An 18,965-nucleotide genomic window follows, 5' to 3' on the forward strand; every position below is an offset into this window, starting at 1 on the left:
CTGCACCCCACTGCCTTCCTAGAGTCGTCTTGCTATGAGGCAGCTCTGTAAATTAGGTAGGCAAACAAATATGGGGAAAGCCAAATGTCGCTTGGAGCAGGAGCTGAGATATTTTCCTTGGGAGCTTGGCTTATTCTGGATTGTTTTATTTGATCGTAGAATTGTAGAGTTGGAAGGGCCCCCACCGGTCATCTAGTCCAACCCCCCGCCATGCAGGAATGGTGTCTTAATGTGTTGCAAACTGCTTTGAGATTTTTTTTATTTAAAATATAAAGTGGTATAGAAATGAAATTAATAATAATAAACTCCATTGCAGAAAAAGGTGCCAAAACATTCTTTTGTGGTGACCATGACCCAGGTTTAAGGTGCCATTTGGTGATTAGCATATATCTGAGTTTCTAACACTGAATTGGGACGTGGGTGGCGCTCTGGGTTAAACCACTGAGCCTAGGACTTGCCGATGAGAAGGTTGGCGGTTCGAATCCCTGCGACGGGGTGAGCTCCCGTTGCTCTGTCCCAGCTCCTGCCAACCTAGCAGTTCGAAAGCACACCAGTGCAAGTAGATAAATAGGTACCGCTCCGGTGGGAAGGTAAACGGCGTTTCTGTGCACTGCTCTGGTTCGCCAGAAGCGGCTTAGTCATGCTGGCCACATAACCCAGAAGCTGTATGCCGGCTCCCTCGGCCAATAACGCGAGATGAGCGCCGGAACCCCATAGTCGGCCACGACTGGACCTAATGGGGTCCCTTTACCTTAACACTGAATTCCCAGCAGAACTGTCTTCTTAGGTGCTTGGCTGACAACTGGCTCACCTGTGGCCTTTGACTCCCAATGTCCCTTCACTCCTGAGTACTTACTGGTCTTGCTTTGGGGGTGTGAGTTGTCATTCAGCAGCACCTGTGGGCCTGCATGTTCCCTATCCCTGCCTTGGGGATATGCTTGCTCCCCACTCAAAACCCGGGGGTGTGTGGGTGCACATGCAAAATGAAAGCAGGTTGGCACGAGCCAATAGCCGCAGAAAAGATCTTCCTTTGCACAGTGCAGAATTACCTGCCATGAACTGAGATGGTCCCTTGGTTCATTTTATTATTGTTGTTGTTTAGTCGTTTAGTCGTGTCCGACTCTTCGTGACCCCCTGGACCAGAGCACGCCAGGCACTCCTGTCTTCCACTGCCTCCCGCAGTTTGGTCAAACTCATGCTGGTAGCTTTGAGAACACTGTCCCACCATCTCGTCCTCTGTTGTCCCCTTTTCCTTGTGCCTTCCATCTTTCCCAACATCAGGGTCTTTTCTGGGAATCTTCTCTTCTCCTGAGGTGGCCAAAGTCTTGGAGCCTCAGCTTCACAATCTGTCCTTCCAGTGAGCACTCAGGGCTGATTTCCTTCAGAATCTTTGATCTTGCAGTCCATAGGACTCTCAAGAGTCTCCTCCAGCACCAGAATTCAAAAGCATCCATTCTTTGGCGATCAGCCTTCTTTATGGTCCAGCTTTCACTTCCATACATCACTACTGGGAAAGTTATTACTGGTTTCCTATCCCACCCTTTCTCCAAGGAGCTAAAAGCCGTGTTCCTGGTTCTCTTACCTCCCCATCTTCTTATCCTCACAGCAGCCCAGGTTAGGCAGAGAAGCAGTGACTGTGACCCAGTGAGCTTCATAGCTGAGCAGGGATTTGAGCCGTGGTCTCTCCCGGTTCCTAACACAACACTCTAACCACTGCACCGCACTGCCTCACATGCCCATGTTGGCAGGGAGAGCTGGTCTTGAACCCTTCCTGCTTCCCAGGAGCTCCTTTGGCTTAGCAGCCGTTTGGTCCGCTCAGGACGGCGGGGGACGGGGTAGGGTGGGGTGGAATCTGCCCTCCAGGCCACCAACAAAAAACAGAATAATAGGAGATCAAGGCAAATTCCAGGAAAAGCAGCCGGAAGCTCAGTGAAGCATGCAGCGTGCTCCAGAGTTGCACAATCTCCAGGCGCGCTCCTGTGCCCTCTTATTTAAAAGAGGAGACGCACCAGGTGCAGAAGGGCTGGGGGCTGATGGGAGTTGTAGTCCAACACATCTGGGCTGCACCACGTGGGCTGGGGCGCGCTCCTCCCTAGCCAGAGCAGCCTCGGGTCCCCAGGTGTTGATGGACTACAACTCCCATCATCCTTAGCTAGCAGGACCACTTGACCGCTTGGGGGAAATGGTGGGAAATTTCAATGCAACAAAGAAATAAATGACTTGGGACAGCTACGGAGCCTGTTCCTTTGCCCAACGACGCGCCCAAGGTCAAGAGGAGCTGGAGGCGGTTGCTGGCTCTTGCGAGGTGAATGTGGTGCTGGCGAGGCCAAGATAGCAGGTTCGATCCCCGTATGGGACAGCTGCATATTCCTGCATTGTAGGGGTTGGACTAGATAAGTGGTTCCCAACCTTTGTTTTTTTGTTTTGTTATGCCCCCCCAGCACCTCTAAAATCCTGATGCACCCCCCTTATGACATATAATTCTTATTATTCAAAAAGTGAGCTCCTATTCACCTGGAAGAAGCCTAAAAGGCACATTAACTGTTAATACCTCATTCTCGAATTGCCCCCCTTAAAAATCAAATTGACTCCCCACGTTGGGAACCACGGGACTAGAGGATCCTCAAATCGGTCCCTTCCAAATCGACGATTCTGCTAATCCGGATTACCTGCGCGAGAAACAAAGAAGGGGCGGGGCTTGGCTACGGCCCCTCCCGCACAGGGAGGATCCCTCCCTACTTAAATCCACCTCCCTCTCCCACGCGGCTTTTGGATACCTTCTTCGAGGAGATCCGCGCGCCTCCGCTGGAAGTGGGTTCGTCTTGTTGCCTTTCCCTTTCCCTGCCCCCCCAGCTCCTGTTCCCCCCATACCCCCCACCTCCCGCCTTCAGGGGCGGCCATAGAGCCGCTTTACGCGCACTTTACGCGGAGACTGGGGAAGGTGCGCGCAGAAGCCGCGGGCGCCTCGCGGTCGGTGCGCAGCGCACAGCGCGCAATCTTTGAAGCGCCCCGGGGCTTAGGGAGGGGTTTCCTCGTTTTTCCCTCTCTCTTGTTGCTTTAGCTTTTTGTATGTCTTAAAATCATCTCCGATTGTTAGCAAAGACTCGTCCAGTCGTCTTTCGCAGAGGTCTTTGGGGGTCCCCAAATTCTGCCGCCTTTCACCGCCAAGATACCCCGTTCTTTGCCAGGACACCCAGCAAAGACCCCTTTGGACCTTGTGCCCTTTGCCCAAATGTGCTCCTCATGCTGAAGCTTACTAAACCTGTTCCATTGTAAAGGCAAATTGGCACCTCCTTATATACATTAAGTGTATGCCAGTGTCTTCGCTGCATATGTTTAGGTGCCGGAAGAAAACATTTCTCTTCAACTGGGTATTTGGCTGATAAACTTCTGATGGCTTTGGAAACGTATTTGTGGGAGGGGAGATAGTGGTTTGGTTTTATGGCGTGTTTTGTTTGCTCGTTTTGTATTTTTCTGTTGTGAAACACCCTGGGAACCTCAGATGAAGGGAGATATGCTACTACTAGTAGTATTAGTACAGTGGTACCTCGGGTTAAGTACTTAATTCGTTCCGGAGGTCCATTCTTAACCTGAAACTTAACCACTTTAGCTAATGGAGCCTCCTGCTGCTGCTGCTGCACGATTTCTGTTCTCATCCTGAAGCAAAGTTCTTAACCCAAGGTAATCTTTCTGGATTAACGGAGTCTGTAACCTGAAGTGTACGTAACCTGAAGCGTATGTAACCCGAAATACCAGCAAAGCTACCAGCATGAGTTTGACCAAACTGCGGGAGGCAGTGGAGGACAGGGGTGCCTGGCGTTCTCTGGTCCATGGGGTCACGAAGAGTCGGACACGACTAAACAACTAAACAACAACAACATTAATAGTACTATTAGTACTACTACTAGTAGTACTCATTAATACTACTAGTAGTAGTACTAGTAGTAAGCATACTCCTGCCTCTTCAGATCCCCCCCCTTGGCATCTGGATAGTAAGCAGTGAACTTACTCCCCAAGGAGCCCAGGGAGGGAGCAAAGGTCACCCAGGGAGCTTCACGGCTTAGTGGGGGATTTGAATCCGTGACTCTTCCCTGGTCAGAGTCCATTTCTCTCCTCCTCCATCTTTGAGCCATTGATTGGCTTAGCTTGGAGGTGTGTGCATTGTGGTTCTTGTGGCGCAGTGAGACTTGCACCTTGATTGCAGGCTGGAAAATGGGTTTAAGAGCGGCCCTTTTTCAGAGCCCAAGATACTGCTCCCTGTTGCCTTCTTGCTGACGCTTGAGTTTCCATTCCACATGGTTAGTCAGTGGGGCTGACTTCTGAGAAGTGGAGGAAACGGGGAACTCCTCTGTGGCTAAAACTTGCCCAAGAGGCAGGGCGGTCATGAGTTCAAGAACTTCTTCACTGGAAAATGGCAGGAGTCAGGAGAAATTGTGCATCATCTGGACAGTTCTGTGGAGGCAAAAGAGCGTGGATCAGGCCAGTGGGCCATCTATGCCAGTATCCTGTTCTCACAGCAGCCACTCAGATGCCCCAAAAGGGCTGCCTGGGAGCAGGATCCGAACACAGGTTCACTTTCTGACTGTAAGAGCTGTCCGACAGTGGAGCAGCCTCCCTCGTGAGGTGGTGGGCTCTCCTTCCTTGAAGGCATTTAAGCAGAGGTTGGATATCCATCTGTGAGGGATGCTTTATCTGAGATTCCTGCATGGCAGGGGGTTGGACTGCATGACCTTTGGAGGTCCCTTCCAACCCTACACTTCAATGATTCTCTCCTCCTGTGGTTTCCAGAAACTGGTGTTCAGGATGCTGTGGTGGAATGAAGGAGATGGGCTGGTTTCCTGTTCAGGGTGGGGATGAGCTCCCTCTGAAAGGTTCAGAGTTGGGGGGGGGGGCTGGATCTATCTTGGCCTCTGGAGTGGTAGTGGTGGTGTTGTTGTTTAGTTGTGTCCGACTCTTCGTGACCCCCTGGACCAGAGCACGCCAGGCACTCCTGTCTTCGAGAACACTGTCCCACCATCTCGTCCTCTGTTGTCCCCTTCTCCTTGTGCCCTCCATCTTTCCCAACATCAGGGTCTTTTCCAGGGAGTCTTCTCTTCTCATGAGGTGGCCAAAGTCTTGGAGCCTCAGCTTCAGGATCTGTCCTTCCAGTGAGCACTCAGGGCTGATTTCCTTAAGAATGGAGAGGTTTGATCTTCTTGCAGTCCATGGGACTCTCAAGAGTCTCCTCCAGCACCATAATTAGTAGTAGTAGTAATTTATTTATACCCCGCCCATCTGGCTGGGTTTCTCCAGCCACTCTGGGTGGCTTGCAACAAAATATTAAAAATGCAATAAAACATCAAACATTTAAAAACATTAGGTTGTTTCTTTCCTTGACATCTGCTGGGAGGGCGTTCCACAGGGAAGAAGGCCCTCTGCCTGCTTCCCTGTAACCTCACTTCTCGCAGCAAGGGAACCGCCAAAAGGCCCTCAGAGCTGGACCTCAGGGTCTGGGCTGGACAATGGGCGTGGAGATGCTCCTTCAGGTATTCTGGGCCAAGATGGTCTGTTCACGGTGATCCATGCATTGGCAGCCTTTATTATCACAACATGCTCTTTTCAGGGCTATCCTTGGGCCTGGTCTGGAGACTCCATCTGGTGCAAAATGCCACCCCTGGGCGACTGATGGGAAGAAAGTATTGCCAGCACATAATTCCGGTGCTCAAAGTTTGCACTGGGCCAAGGATCTTGTTTTACTCAGCAGCACTTTTATCTATTGCTCTAATCAGGGCTGGATTTAGGTTTGATGAGGCCCTCACCTCCTGAAGGTAATGGGGCCCTTTATATGTCCAGCTGTCCTTTGTCAACAAAATATCACTGTTTTCTGTGTTGAATATATGCTATATGGTAATTTATGGACCTAATAGGAGCCTACACAACACAAAACACTCTTGCTGTATGTAGGTTTTATTTTATTTGTTTTTTACCTTATATTTTGGAAATGTGCATCCAGTTTTTTCCCCTTTAATTTTTTTGGGGGGCCCCCAAGTGAGTGGAGACCCAAGCTTAGAGCTTGTTTAGCTTAGACGTACATCCGGCACTGGCTCTAATGATTAATTGGATCAATGCGGTACCCCTGTCCAGAAACCCATCTCCCAGGGCCCAACACTTACCTACCTTCCTTCCTTCCTTCCTTCCTTCCTTCCTTCCTTCCTTCCTTCCTTCCTTCCTTCCTTCCTTCTTGCCTTTATATACCACAGTTTTCTTCCAAGCATCTCAAGATGTTCATGGTTTGCCTCCTCCCCATTTCACCCTCCCAACAACCCTGTGAGGTAGGTGACTGGCCCATGGCCACCCAGGGAGTGGAGATTTGAACCCTGCTCTCTCAGGTCCAACACTCTTAAAACCCTTCATGCCACACTTGCTGTTTTCATTGGCCTCCTCAGCTGGGTGCCCTCTGCCTGTTTCGGACGTCCGGTCCTTGAATGCTGAGTCCGGGTGTTTTTTGGGCGTGCAAATATTGATCCGCTCTTTCTCCTCCGCTGCCACAGGGTCCTTGGGTGACCTTTGTCCTTTCCCCTGCTTGCCAGAGCTGATGCTCAAAATGTCCTGCTCTCACGAGAAGACCACGAGAAGCCTCTTCGTCTGCCTGGCTCTCGTGACACTGGGCGACACCCGGCTTTCCTTCCGGAGAAAAGGTAAGCATCCACCAGTCGATGGGTGAGCAACCTTGGCAATTCCTACATAGTCTGTGTGGTTTTTATCCTCTGGCATCAAAGCCGATGGCTGTGATGGGATCTTTGTCTAGACAGAGCAAGGTTTCCCCAGCTTTTGGACTACAACTCCCATCATCCCTCGTTACCCAGTGGCCAGGGATGATGGGAGTTGTAGTCCCAAAACAGACAGACCCAAGGTTTGGGAAACACTGGGATCCCAGACTTTTTCAGATCCCCCATCCCCATTCCGTAAACTCATCCTCATAAACCTGCCTATAAAAAAAGCGTTGTTCTGAATAGCGGTTTGCCTAACCCACTAAGGAAGCAGATAACACGGTAAAATTCAAAGCAGTAGCAGTTAATTGCACATTGATTCAAGGGTTGCTGTACATCTGCGGTAGGTGAAGCTTTGTGCATTTCTGATAGGCAGTTATACATAAATATGTTATGCTACGAATTTCCTTCACCCTTATGTTTTTGTCCATAAAAAATGTGCAGATATATATTTTTTCAGGCAATTTTCTCTGCTGTATGTTATGTTTTTAGCTACAATATTAGTGGTGGACATGCCAAAAGGCTAGAGCATTTAAGGAAAAGATATATAATGAACTGAAAAAAAGGTTTAAGATAACTTTTGTAAAAGTCAAACAAATCCAGAAGCCTTTTTAATAGACATTACAGCAGAAGAAATACCAAAAGACTGTTTATGTATGCAACGACAGCTGCAAGAATGCTTTTTGGCCAGAGATGGAAGGAAGAGGAAAAGCCAGCCAAGGAAGAGTGAAAATGATGGACTACGCAGAAATGGCAAAAATGACCGGGAAGATCAGACAGCAAGATGATAGTAAATTTAAAGAAGAATGGTATAAATTCACAGAGTACATTAAGGAACAACGTAAAGATTTAAAGACGTTAGCGGCGCTCATTGTTGCTAGCCATTGGGCATGCTGAGGAGGGCGACTGAGACGATCAAGGAAACTGAGTCTGATGAGGAATGGTTGAGAAAGCCGGGTCTGTTTCAGTCTGGAGAAGACTGAGAGGTGACCTGGGCATCCAATGAATGCTGGAAGATTTAGGGCAGATAAAGTACAGTATTTTTCGCTCCATAAGACACACCTAGTTTTTAGAGGATGAAAACAAGAAAAAAAAAATATTCTGAACAAAACAGTGGATGTATGATTTTTGTGGTTCATGCTGTGGCCACAGACATGTGATCTGATGGTGAATTTGGGGTGACCCAATGCGAAAATCCTGAGGATCCATGTGGATCCATGCTTTGTAACCACATTTTTGCACCATTGCGGCCCCAGGAAACAGTGGATGCGTGATTTTTTTTTGGTGCAGGCTGTAGCCATGGACATGCTATTTGATCTGATGGTGAATTTGGGATGACCCAATGCGAAAATCCTGAGGGTCCATGGGCTTTTACCTCCCCCCTGCCAGGCAGCCTTCTTTATCAGCGTCCCTTATCTCTCTCCCGATCCCACTGATCAGCTGTTTCCTTTCAACACGCCCTTCCCTCTTGTTTGCCCCAGTGTCTTTTCCTTGGCTGGAACAGTTTTTTGCTCCTCCTTTTCTTCTAATTTCTCTCCTCATTGCTTTAGTCTTCCTGTTTTCCCCCCTTTGCAAGTTTGCTGTCTTTACCTCCCAGCCTCCTTTATCTCTAGCGTCCCTTATCTCTCTCCCCGATCAGCGGCTTTGTTTCAACACCCACTTCCCTCTTTCAAAAAAAAGAAGAAGAAGAAGAAGAAGAAGAAGAAGAAGAAGAAGAAGAAGAAGAAGAAGCATGGTCTGCTTTTTGCCCCTGAGCAATTCAGCTCCAGGGACCACGCATTCACTCCATAAGACGCACAGACATTTCCCCTTTCTTTTTAGGAAGAAAAAAGTGTGTCTTATGGAACGAAAAATACGGTACTTCTTCACATTGTTAAACTATGGAACTCTCACCCACAGGAGGCAGTGATGATCACCAATCTAGCTTTTAAAAGGGTTAGGCCATTTAGGGCTTTCAAGGTCAGCACCAACACTTTGAATTGTGCTCGGAAACGTACTGGGAGCCAATGTAGGTCTTTCAAGACCGGTGTTATGTGGTCTCTGCGGCCGCTCCCAGTCACCAGTCTGGCTGCCGCATTCTGCATTAGTTGTAGTTTCCAGGTCACCTTCAAGGGTAGCCCCACGTAGAGCGCATGGCAGTAGTCCAAGTGGGAGATAACTAGATAACATTGTTGCAGATGGCTTCCCTGGGGAGACCCCTGGCTCCCTCTCCCCTCTTGGGAACAGGACTCAGGTGGAAACTGAGGTCTTTCCTCGTTGCACGTCTTGGAGCTCAAAACCTCAAGCGTCCAGTGCTGGGGGTGAATGGAGCCGAGTCGCCAGTCGGAAGCCGTCAACTGAGGCCGTTCGTCATCTGCATTCCCAGAACAACATGCCCTTGCCTCATGCCAGCACATCAGCCGCCAGAAACGTTCGCAGAATGGGGTTGTTGCAAGTTTCTTGAAAAACAGGTGTGTTGCAAGCTGAATCTGGAGACTGCTTTGGTCACAGGAGTTGGGTCGTAGACTTCCTGTGAGCAACAGCGCTGAGGCTGAAGTGCAAAACCGGGAAGAGGTTCGGTGAAGGCGGCGCCTCCTTTTTTTATCCTGAATTCGTGGATTCCCTGTTTTGCAATGTGTCTGTCTGCGTGTTGCCACATCGAGCCGTTAGGCGGAATGAGGAAGAACAGCAAGCTCTGACGTTTCGTTGTGCTACGTAATTCTTTATGTTGTCGCTCTGTGCTCAGCTTCCGAGACCTGATGGGCATTGCCCACTCTCTCTGCCAATTGTCTTTCCCTCCCCCACCCCGGTCAAGGTTTTTTTTTTATTATTTCATTGTTAAAGGTAAAGGTAAAGGGACCCCTGACCATTAGGTCCAGTCGTGGCCGACTCTGGGGTTGCGGCGCTCATCTCCCTTTACTGGCCGAGGGAGCCGGCGTACAGCTTCCGGGTCATGTGGTCAGCATGACTAAGCCGCTTCTGGCGAACCAGAGCAGCGCACAGAAACACCGTTTACTTTCCCGCCGGAGCGGTACCTATTTATCTACTTGCACTTTGACGTGCTTTCGAACTGCTAGGTTGGCAGGAGCGGGGACAGAGCAATGGGAGCTTACCCTGTCGCGGGGATTTGAACCACCGACCTTCTGATCGGCAAGTCCTAGGCTCTGAGGTTTAACCTGCAGCGCCACCTGCGTTCTCCCAGGTCATAGTCAGTCCATCACTATAACCATTACACCACCCTGGCTCTCAATACGATACTGGAAACATTGCAGGGGTTGGACTTGTTTTATACACATTGTTAAATGTGTATAAAACAGGGAACAAATATAGAAGCAGAGGAAAACGGAAAGTTGAGAGACAAGAGTATAGAATGAGGCACGTAGAATGAGTAAAGCAATTGCACATGGCATGGCTTAAATTAACACACAAAAAAACTCCCGTGTAAATAATATCATCATTATCTGATTATCAAGTCTACTTCCAAATTTGCCAGGCGTGTGACAAGGGAAGTTTTGAAAATGATGGTTTCGTTGTATAGGAGGGGCTGCCAAGTCGTTTAAAAAGCATCTGGAGGTTCTAGTCCCTGTTGAAATCTCAAATGATAGCTAATTTTCTCCAACGTGGCTACATTCCAGAATGAGTAGTACCCACGCATCTGGTGCAAGATTTTGGGCTGTTTTCCACCGAGTAGCAATTACTATCTCTTGAGCTGCTAAGATCATATATAAGCTCTGCCAGTTGTGATCTTTGCAATGATGAGTGTTTGATATATTTTGGCTCGATCGGCAGAGCCTGAGATCATTTTTCTTAGAGTTGTGGGTTTGAACCTCACGTTGGATGAAAGATTTTTGCATTGCAGGGGGTTCGACTGGATGACCCTCGGTGTCTCTTCCAACTCTACAATTCCATAGTGGTTAATAATAATAATAATAATAATAATAATAATAATAATAATAATTTATTTGTATCCCGCCCTCCCTGGCCAAGAGCTGCTAACATCATAAAAAACAACACAATATGCATAAAAACAGACATCAATTAGCTAAAATACATCTTTAAATTAATTCAGACGAGTTAAAAACTGGGCAGGTGGTAATTATCAGGTTGGAGTTGAGAGTGGTTAATAATTTCCATGACCAACTGCATCCACTGAGCATACAAGGACCTGTGAGTGAGTTGGGGGCCTCCTTTGGGCTTGTTTTATACAAATGAAAGTACATAAGTCAAACTGCATCCTGCCCAATGGCCTGGCGGAACAGCTCCGTCTTGCAGGCCCTGCAGAAAGATGTCAGATCCCACAGGGCTCTAGTCTCTTGTGGCAGAGCGTTCCACCAGGCCAGGGCCACGGCCGAAAAGGTTAGAGTCTTGGACTTGGGCCTGGGAGAGACCAGGGTTCGAATCCCTCCTCAGCCATGAAACTCACCTTGGACTGCCCCTCAGCCTGAATTATAGGGAGATATGATCTTCCCAGCATCTTAAAAAGCAGAAACATCACCTTGCCAACAAAGGTCCGTATAGTTCAAGCTCTGGTTTTCCCAGTAGTGATGTATGGAAGTGAGAGCTGGACCACAAAGAAGGCTGATCGCCAAAGAATGGATGCTTTTGAATTCTGGTGCTGGAGGAGACTCTGGAGAGTCCCATGGACTGCAAGAAGATCAAACCTCTCCATTCTGAAGGAAATCAGCCCTGAGTGCTCACTGGAAGGACAGATCCTGAAGCTGAGGCTCCAAGACTTTGGCCACCTCATGAGAAGACTCCCTGGAAAAGACCCTGATGTTGGGAAAGATGGAGGGCACAAGGAGAAGGGGACGACAGAGGACGAGATGGTGGGACAGTGTTCGCGAAGCTACCAGCATGAGTTTGACCAAACTGTGGGAGGCAGTGGAAGACAGGAGTGCCTGGCGTGCTCTGGTCCAGGGGGTCATGAAGAGTCGGACACGACTAGACGACTAAACAACAATGATCTTCCCAGTAGCCTGGACCTAATCTATATGTGGCAGTGGCTCCCAAAGTGGGGGGGGCAGTAGGATTACTCAGGGGGACACTGAGAGGTAAGGGGGGTGGGATCCTGGAGGGGTACACAACTTTCAGGCTTTGAAAAGCTGCTATCATTGGATCAAGTTCATTTATATTGTTGAATCCGTTATACTAAGTGGTTTTAATTGACTTTTTGCATAAAATGGGCAACAATTGGTATTGTTCTGAATTTTATTGTGTGATTATCTTCCTTAGTGAGTTCTGCTAACTGCTAGTCTGAATAATTTGTAGATTTAGGGTGAGGGGTGATAGGGATGAGTTTATAGAACCAAGGTGGGGGAAAGTCTAGGAACCACTGGACTAGGGTTTTATGGGTCATAACCAGCATTTTGAAATTGTCATAGAAGTTAGAGAATCATAGTGTTGTTAGGTGACCCCAAGGGTCATCTAGCCCAACCCCCTTCAATGCAGGAATCTCCCCCCCCCAGTGTAGGAATCGAACCCACAACTCTGAGATTAAGAGCCTCATGCTCTGCCGACTGAGTTGTCCCAGCTTGTCTGGATGATTCTCTCGGTTTCTTAGATGCCTTAAGCAAGCCATTTTGAATAATAATAATTTATTATACCCCGCCCATCTGGCTGAGCTTATCCAGCCACTCTGGGCGGCTTTCAACAGAATATTAAAATACAATAGTCTATGAAACATTAAAAGCTTCCCTGAACAGGGCTGCCTTCAGATGTCTTCTAAAAGTCTGGTAGTTGTTGTTCTCTTTGACATCTGGTGGGAGGGAGTTCCACACGGCGGGTGCCACTACCGAGAAGGCCCTCTGCCTCGTTCCCTGTAACCTCATTTCTTGCAGTGAGGGAACCGCCACAAGGCCCTTGGCGCTGGACCTCAGTGTCCAGGCTGAGTGATGGGGGTGGAGACGCTCTTTCAGGGATACTGGGCTTTTGAGGCCCTTTAGGGCTTTCAAGGTCAGCACCAACACTTTGAATTGTGCTTGGAAACGTACTTTGATATCCTTTTAGAGCCTGTTGCAAGGTTTCCTGTTTCTGATGGCTCACGAACTGGGCCACCAAACACACTTGGGGATTTTGGGTTTGCCCATTTCCTTTGCGCTTCTTTACATCCCTCCCCTCTGCTTTTCCCTCTGACCCCAGGGTGTAGACCACCAGAGCCACCCGCTCACAGTGCCTACCGATGTCAGGCCCCCCTATGCCAGATGCCTCTTCCGGACTCAGACCTGTTCGGACCCGAAACGGTGCTGGAATTCTACTGCCTACCTGGATATGTCACGACCAGCCTGCCAGCCCTCGCCTTCTGCCGAGGAGGGCAGTGGAATATGCTGAGAGACCTCGCTTGCATGCCCCCAGGAAGTAAGTGTTGTGACCTCTCTCTCTCTGCCCCATACCCAGAATAAAAATGCAAAAAGAAGAATAATTTGTGGTTTCTTGCCCTGCCAGACAAATCTTGAGATATCTCTCTGCCATTTCTTGAAGCAGTCCATCTTGTCCAGAATTTGGAGTGTTTGAAACAGAAACAACATCCTGGGCAATACATTCATCTTTATCGCAGCAATTCGGCCCAACAGTGATAGCTTCAATTTTGACCATATTTCTAAATCCTTTTTCACTTCCATCCAACATTTTTCATAGTTATCTTTAAATAATTTCACATTTTTAACAGTCATATGAACCCCTAGATATTTCACTTTCTTAACCAATGTTAAACCTCTCTTTCTCAATCTCTGTTAAGTTTTTCTCTAACACCTTAGTTTTCAACTTATTCAACTTAAATCCCTTGGGTCTCCAGGTGTTTTTGGACTACAGTTCCCATCATCCTTGATCACTGGTTCTGTTAGCTAGGAATGATGGGAGTTGTAGTCCAAAAAGAACAGCTGGAGACCCAAGGTTTGGGGAACCCTGGTTTAGAGAAAAGACGAGGAAGAGGGGACAGGATGGGAGTTTATAAAATGATGCATGGTGTTCGAGAAAGAGGGGAGGGGACAGCTTTTCTCCCTGTCATGTAACAGTAGAACTTGTAGGCACCCAGTGAAGTTGATTGCTGGAAAATTCGGGGCAGAGAAAAGCAAGTCTTTCTTCATCCAGCACCTAGTTAAACTGTGAACTCACTGCTGCAGGATTCGTGGAGGAGGAGAGGGCTATTGATGGCTCCTAGCCAACAAAGGTCCGTATAGTTAAAGCCATGGTTTTCCCAGTAGTGATGTATGGAAGTGAGAGCTGGACCATCAAGAAGGCTGATTGCCGAAGAATGGATGCTTTTGAATTCTGGTGCTGGAGGAGACTCTTGAGAGTCCCATGGAGTGCAAGAAGATCAGACCTCTCCATTCTGAAGGAAATCAGCCCTGAGTGCTCCCTGGAAGGACAGATCCTCTCAGGCAATATTTCAAGTGGTGCACGATCCATGGTGCCGTGCGCACTCCTAGTGTTGCACCCCACACCCTCCGATGTTGCAAGGGGGGGCTCTCCTTGTGTTGCACAGTCGGTGTGTTGTGGCCCAATCCTGAGCGCCATTCATGCAAGATGCAAAATTTGGATTCCCTGGGCTCAGAATTCAAGCCTCTCCACCGGTTTGGTTGCCACCTTGTGGACATAACCGCAACAACAGTTCACTCTGTCACCCACCGTTTTGCAGGCAGCTGCCATTAGCTGCCAAGAAGAAGAAGAATCTGACTTTGCAGATGATTGTTGGGCTCAGGGATAATGAGGCAACTCGCAGTCCAGCGACATTTGCAGGGCACCAGATTGGCTTTTCCTGCAGCCACCAAAAGGGAGTGTTCAAATTTCAATCGTGGGGATATGAATTCAGACTCATTTCTGATTCGCATTTATTTGGGTCCAGTTTATTTGAGAGGCTTGTCTGCTACGCAGAGTTGCTTAGGATTGGTTTGGGGGCCTTAGCGAGCCAACTTTCAAGTATGCAAGCTTTTGAGTCCAACAGAGATCTTGGCCTATTGACAACAGTGGGTAACAGTTGTGCTGCTATAGTGATGGTAGCTGCTGACCTTGTGTGTTATCATCCTGCCAGGGCACTCAGGGTGGTCTAAGACAGGGGTCAGCAAACTTTTTCAGCAGGGGGCCGGTCCACTGTCCCTCAGACCTTGTGGGGGGCCAGACTATATTTTGAAAATAAAAAAAGAACGAATAACCCAGAGATGCATTTTAAATAAACGCACACATTCTACTCATGTAAAAACATGCTGATTCCCGGACTGTCCGTGGGCCGGATTTAGAAGACAATTGGGCCGGATCCGAACCCCGGGCCTTAGTTTGCCTACCCATGGCCTAAGATTTAAGATATTCCAGCAGTGAAATGAATCTGTGTTTGGGTGGCAGAATGCTTGCAGGCTTCTCAAACAAACCGCCCCTGTTCGGATGGGCAGCTGGCCTGGATGGGCCAGTTTGGGTCATTCCTGCCACCACAGACATTTTTGACACCTCTTGCCCTAACGTTGACTGACCCACCAAGAGGCATCTTGACTTTTTCTTCCATCTGTGTAGGTCTGCTCTCCCTGTTTAGTTTTGGGCACTGATACCCGCAGCCTTAACCAACAGTTTCCCACATTCCTAAGGGTCTCCATTATATTTCTCCTGCCTCCCCACCCAACCCTTGCAGCTCCACGTCCCGACACCTTCCTCTCCGCTGCCTCCGTCCCCATGGTGCTGGCTGCCGCCGTGATCTTTTCCGCCATCCTGGTGACGGTTGTGGCTTGCGTCCTCCTGAAGTCGAGACTCCACTTCTGCCGCTGCCTCAGGTGAGCTTGAGAAAACTCCAAGAGTGGATCCTGTTTGTAGTCTGGTACCTTCCACTGTTGAAGTGTATGCGCTGTAGGTAAAAGCCTCAGTGCCTAGGACATGCCGATCGAAAGGTCAGCGGTTCAAATCCCCGCGGCGGGGTGCACTCCCGTTGCTCAGTCCCAGCGCCTGCCAACCTAGCAGTTCGAAAGCACCCCTGGGTGCAAGTAGATAAATAGGGACCGCTTTATAGCGGGAAGGTAAACGGCGTTCCGTGTGCTGCGCGGGCTCGCCAGATGCAGCTTGTCAAGCTGGCCCTGTGACCCGGAAGTGTCTGCGGACAGCGCTGGCCCCCGGCCTATAGAGTGAGATGGGCGCACAACCCTAGAGTCGGACACAACTGGCCCGTACGGGCAGGGGTACCTTTACCTTTATGTTTACTGTATTAGGGACGGGGGTGGCGCTGTGGGTTAAACCACAAAACCTAGGACTTGCCGATCAGAAGGTTGGCGGTTCGAATCCCTGCGATGGGGTGAGCTCCCGTTGCTCGGTCCCTGCTCCTGCCAACTTAGCAGTTCAAAAGCACGTCAAAGTGCAAGTAGATAAATAGGTACCGCTCTGGCGGGAAGGTAAACGGCGTTTCCGTGTGCTGCTCTGGTTCGCCAGAAGAGGCTTCGTCATGCTGGCCACACGATCCGGAAGCTGTACGCCGGCTCCCTTGACCAATAAAGCGAGATGAGCGCAGCAACCCCAGAGTTGGTGACGACTGGACCTAATGGTCAGGGGTCCCTTTACCTTTATGTTTACTGTATTACGTGTTATAAGAAAAAAACAACCCTGCTCCCTTTCTCTTATGGGGTATCCAAGGCCCGTATAGAGTCCTCAAGTGGGTTCCCTATCGGTAGGAGAAAATAACAGAGGCCAACCAGAGAATATTGAGAAGCAAAGCAGCTAGTAAGCCTGATCTTTATTCAACTGTTGCAACAGGGCTCCCACTCACCACATGCAGGAGGGAGGGGAGGAACCCAGAACAATGGTGCGCAAGCCCTTATATAGACTCTTGAAATTGCCCACCCTGTGGCCCAAGACCACCACCATACATACATCACAGAAGGGGGTGGTCTACAGCAGAAATCCTGTCTCCCAGGATACTGACAATGGTCACTGATTGCTTTACCTGGGCAGCCTTGTCATTCTTTTGTGATGGTAAATACTTTTAGTTCCTGAACTCAGATCACAGGCTCACCCTGTTCATACACAAATAAACGCCCTTAAGGCAGGATTTGCAAGCGAAAAGACAATGGGAAGACTTTCCCCATTTGCCTCCTTCCTTGCAAAGAAATATTTGAGGTCACTGGGAGAGTCAAAATGGCTCCAGGATTGCTCTCCTCTAAGATTTCAGACACATGGCTCATATATATAGATATGTGTGCATTTATGAATACAGTGGTACCTCAGGTTACATACACTTCAGGTTACAAACTCCACTAACCCAGAAATATTACCTCGGGTTAAGAACTTTGCTTCAGGATGAGAACAGAAATTGCACAGCAGCAGCGGGAGGCTCCATTAGCTAAAGTGGTGCTTCAGGTTAAGAACAGTTTCAGGTTAAGAACAGACCTCCGGAACAAATTAAGTTCTTAACCCGAGGTACCACTGTATTTGTTCTATATTTGACACCTTAAAAATCTTATAACATACTCTAGACTTTTTTTAAAAAAAATGAATAGCTGTATAGAGATATTTTTTAAAAACGAATAGATTGGTCCTTCTTACACACCCTTCCTCCCTTTTGCAAACTGCAGGGGTCACACTTTGCTCGGGCTTGTACAGAACTTTGTTGCAAAGACCCTCACGGTGCTGTTTCTCTCCCCTTCCCAGTTCCTACGAGCCCCTGGACGACCCGTTGGAGCAAGTGGAAGAACTCGATGTGCCCGGACTGGACTGCAGCGGAGGCCCCCTCCCCTCGTACGAAGAGGCCGTCTACGGTCACACGGGGTGCCCCTCGCCTCCGGGGGCGCAGGGCCCGACCCCTCTGGTCCTTTCCCAGGAAGCCTGGGCCCCCCCAGATCTCTGTGGCCTCGGAGAGGAGCCCCCTTCGTACGAGGACTCCTTGGTGGCAGCTTCTGCCGAATCGGGACCCGCCCCAGGAAGAGAGTCATCCTCCCGGCTCCCCACATCACTCTTGTCCCCGGGTGTTGGAAAGAAGGACGGTCCTTAGCCCAGGTTGCAGCGCTTTCGTTGATCCGCCTTGGAGCCACAATTTCCTTCCTTCCTTTTCCCCTCCACCCTTTTCCAAGTGGCTCCCTGTACATTCTTGGAGGGGGGCGGGAATTACGGGGGTGCCCTAAGGAAGCCCTGCCCCTCCCTGATCAAACGCTGCTATTGGAGGGCTGTGGTGGGCGGAGCGATGCATCTGCCAATGAGGGACTGACTTAATACCCCGTCCAATGGCCCTGCGGCAGTGGAGCCATATTGCAGATTCAATGGGCTGGTTGGTTTTCCGTGTTGGGACACAAGTAGGAATTCTGTCCTGAGAAGTTTGGTTGTTGTTTTTCTTAATTTACTTTTTAATTTTATTTTAAAGCCTTTTTCTTAATTCATTTTATTTCCCAAAGCAAAACGTGAGTGTGTGGATATGTGGGAAACTCATAGTTCCTTCTCTCCAAAGCCTTCCTTGCCTGCTGAGCTCAGAAATCACGCAGCTTGGAGGCTGCACTGGGTGCCTCGAGGGGACCAGTTTGGACCTGCCCCTGACTGCTCCCTTGCCCCAGTAACAGATGGAAGTCTTGGCCCAAATGGACCGGGGGAACTGTTCATATATTGACTCCCTCCGCTGAATTTGGTTCTGCAGGAACAGACTTGTGACTTTGCTGAGGAGGCCAGCCCGAAAGCAGTATTGACATTTGCGAGAACTCTGGGTTAATCGCCCCACGTTGTCTGAATGTACACTCTCCGATATACTTTTGAATGCTGTTTGTCATGTTCAGAGATTTATTTTTAAAAAACAATTAAAACTTTGTTCATTCTACACTTGTGGATTATTTTTTGCATCTTTTTTTAAAAAACTTTTATTAAATTTGCTTAGTAGCATAACATTATTATATATATTCTATAAACAAAGAATACAAAACACAATTCATTCATACTACAATGCATACCTACATAGCATTAATATATACGGTCTCTGAAAAAGGGCTTACATAACAAAATCCATTCAAAATACCATCCGGGTTACCTTTTTTTCTTTTTTTCCTCCCCCCCTCCCTCCCCACTCCAACCCCCCCCTCCCCCCCCCCCCCGGTCAGGCCTTCCTTCTTCATATCTTTATCCATGTACACAGTCTGTTCATTCAAGCTTGTATATTAGGGTTGGCTTCCCCTCTTTCTATCCAGTTCCTATAAAAAGCCCATTTATTTGTGATTCTTTGGCATTTGTTTTCCCATCTATCCTCTGCCACTATCTGTGCAAATATTTCTGATTGTACGTCAAAAACATAACCTT

At 48.7% G+C, this 18,965-nt stretch overlaps 1 protein-coding gene across 1 annotated transcript; it reads left to right on the top strand.

Annotated features, from left to right (window-relative positions):
- The first annotated feature begins 2,596 nt into the window (after positions 1-2,596).
- On the top strand, positions 2,597-18,494 carry LOC310851634 (sushi domain-containing protein 4-like). Its single transcript, XM_083754226.1, has 5 exons — positions 2,597-2,811; positions 6,531-6,677; positions 12,867-13,082; positions 15,343-15,481; positions 17,343-18,494. Exons 2-5 carry the CDS (start codon positions 6,575-6,577, stop codon positions 17,680-17,682), a joined length of 798 nt encoding a protein of 265 aa, XP_083610352.1. The 5' UTR covers positions 2,597-2,811; positions 6,531-6,574; the 3' UTR covers positions 17,683-18,494.
- The last annotated feature ends 471 nt before the right edge of the window (positions 18,495-18,965 follow it).

The sequence above is a fragment of the Podarcis gaigeae genome (genome assembly GCF_964106915.1).
Source record: "Podarcis gaigeae genome assembly, chromosome: 8".
Classification (NCBI taxonomy): Eukaryota; Metazoa; Chordata; class Lepidosauria; order Squamata; family Lacertidae; genus Podarcis; species Podarcis gaigeae.

Coding starts and splice junctions, on each gene's coding strand:
- LOC310851634 (XM_083754226.1), top strand. CDS start 6,575: ATGCTCAAAATGTCCTGCTCTCACGAGAAGACCACGAGAAGCCTCTTC. Junction 6,678..12,866: donor GCTTTCCTTCCGGAGAAAAG/GTAAGCATCCAC, acceptor CTCTGACCCCAG/GGTGTAGACCACCAGAGCCA. Junction 13,083..15,342: donor CGCTTGCATGCCCCCAGGAA/GTAAGTGTTGTG, acceptor CAACCCTTGCAG/CTCCACGTCCCGACACCTTC.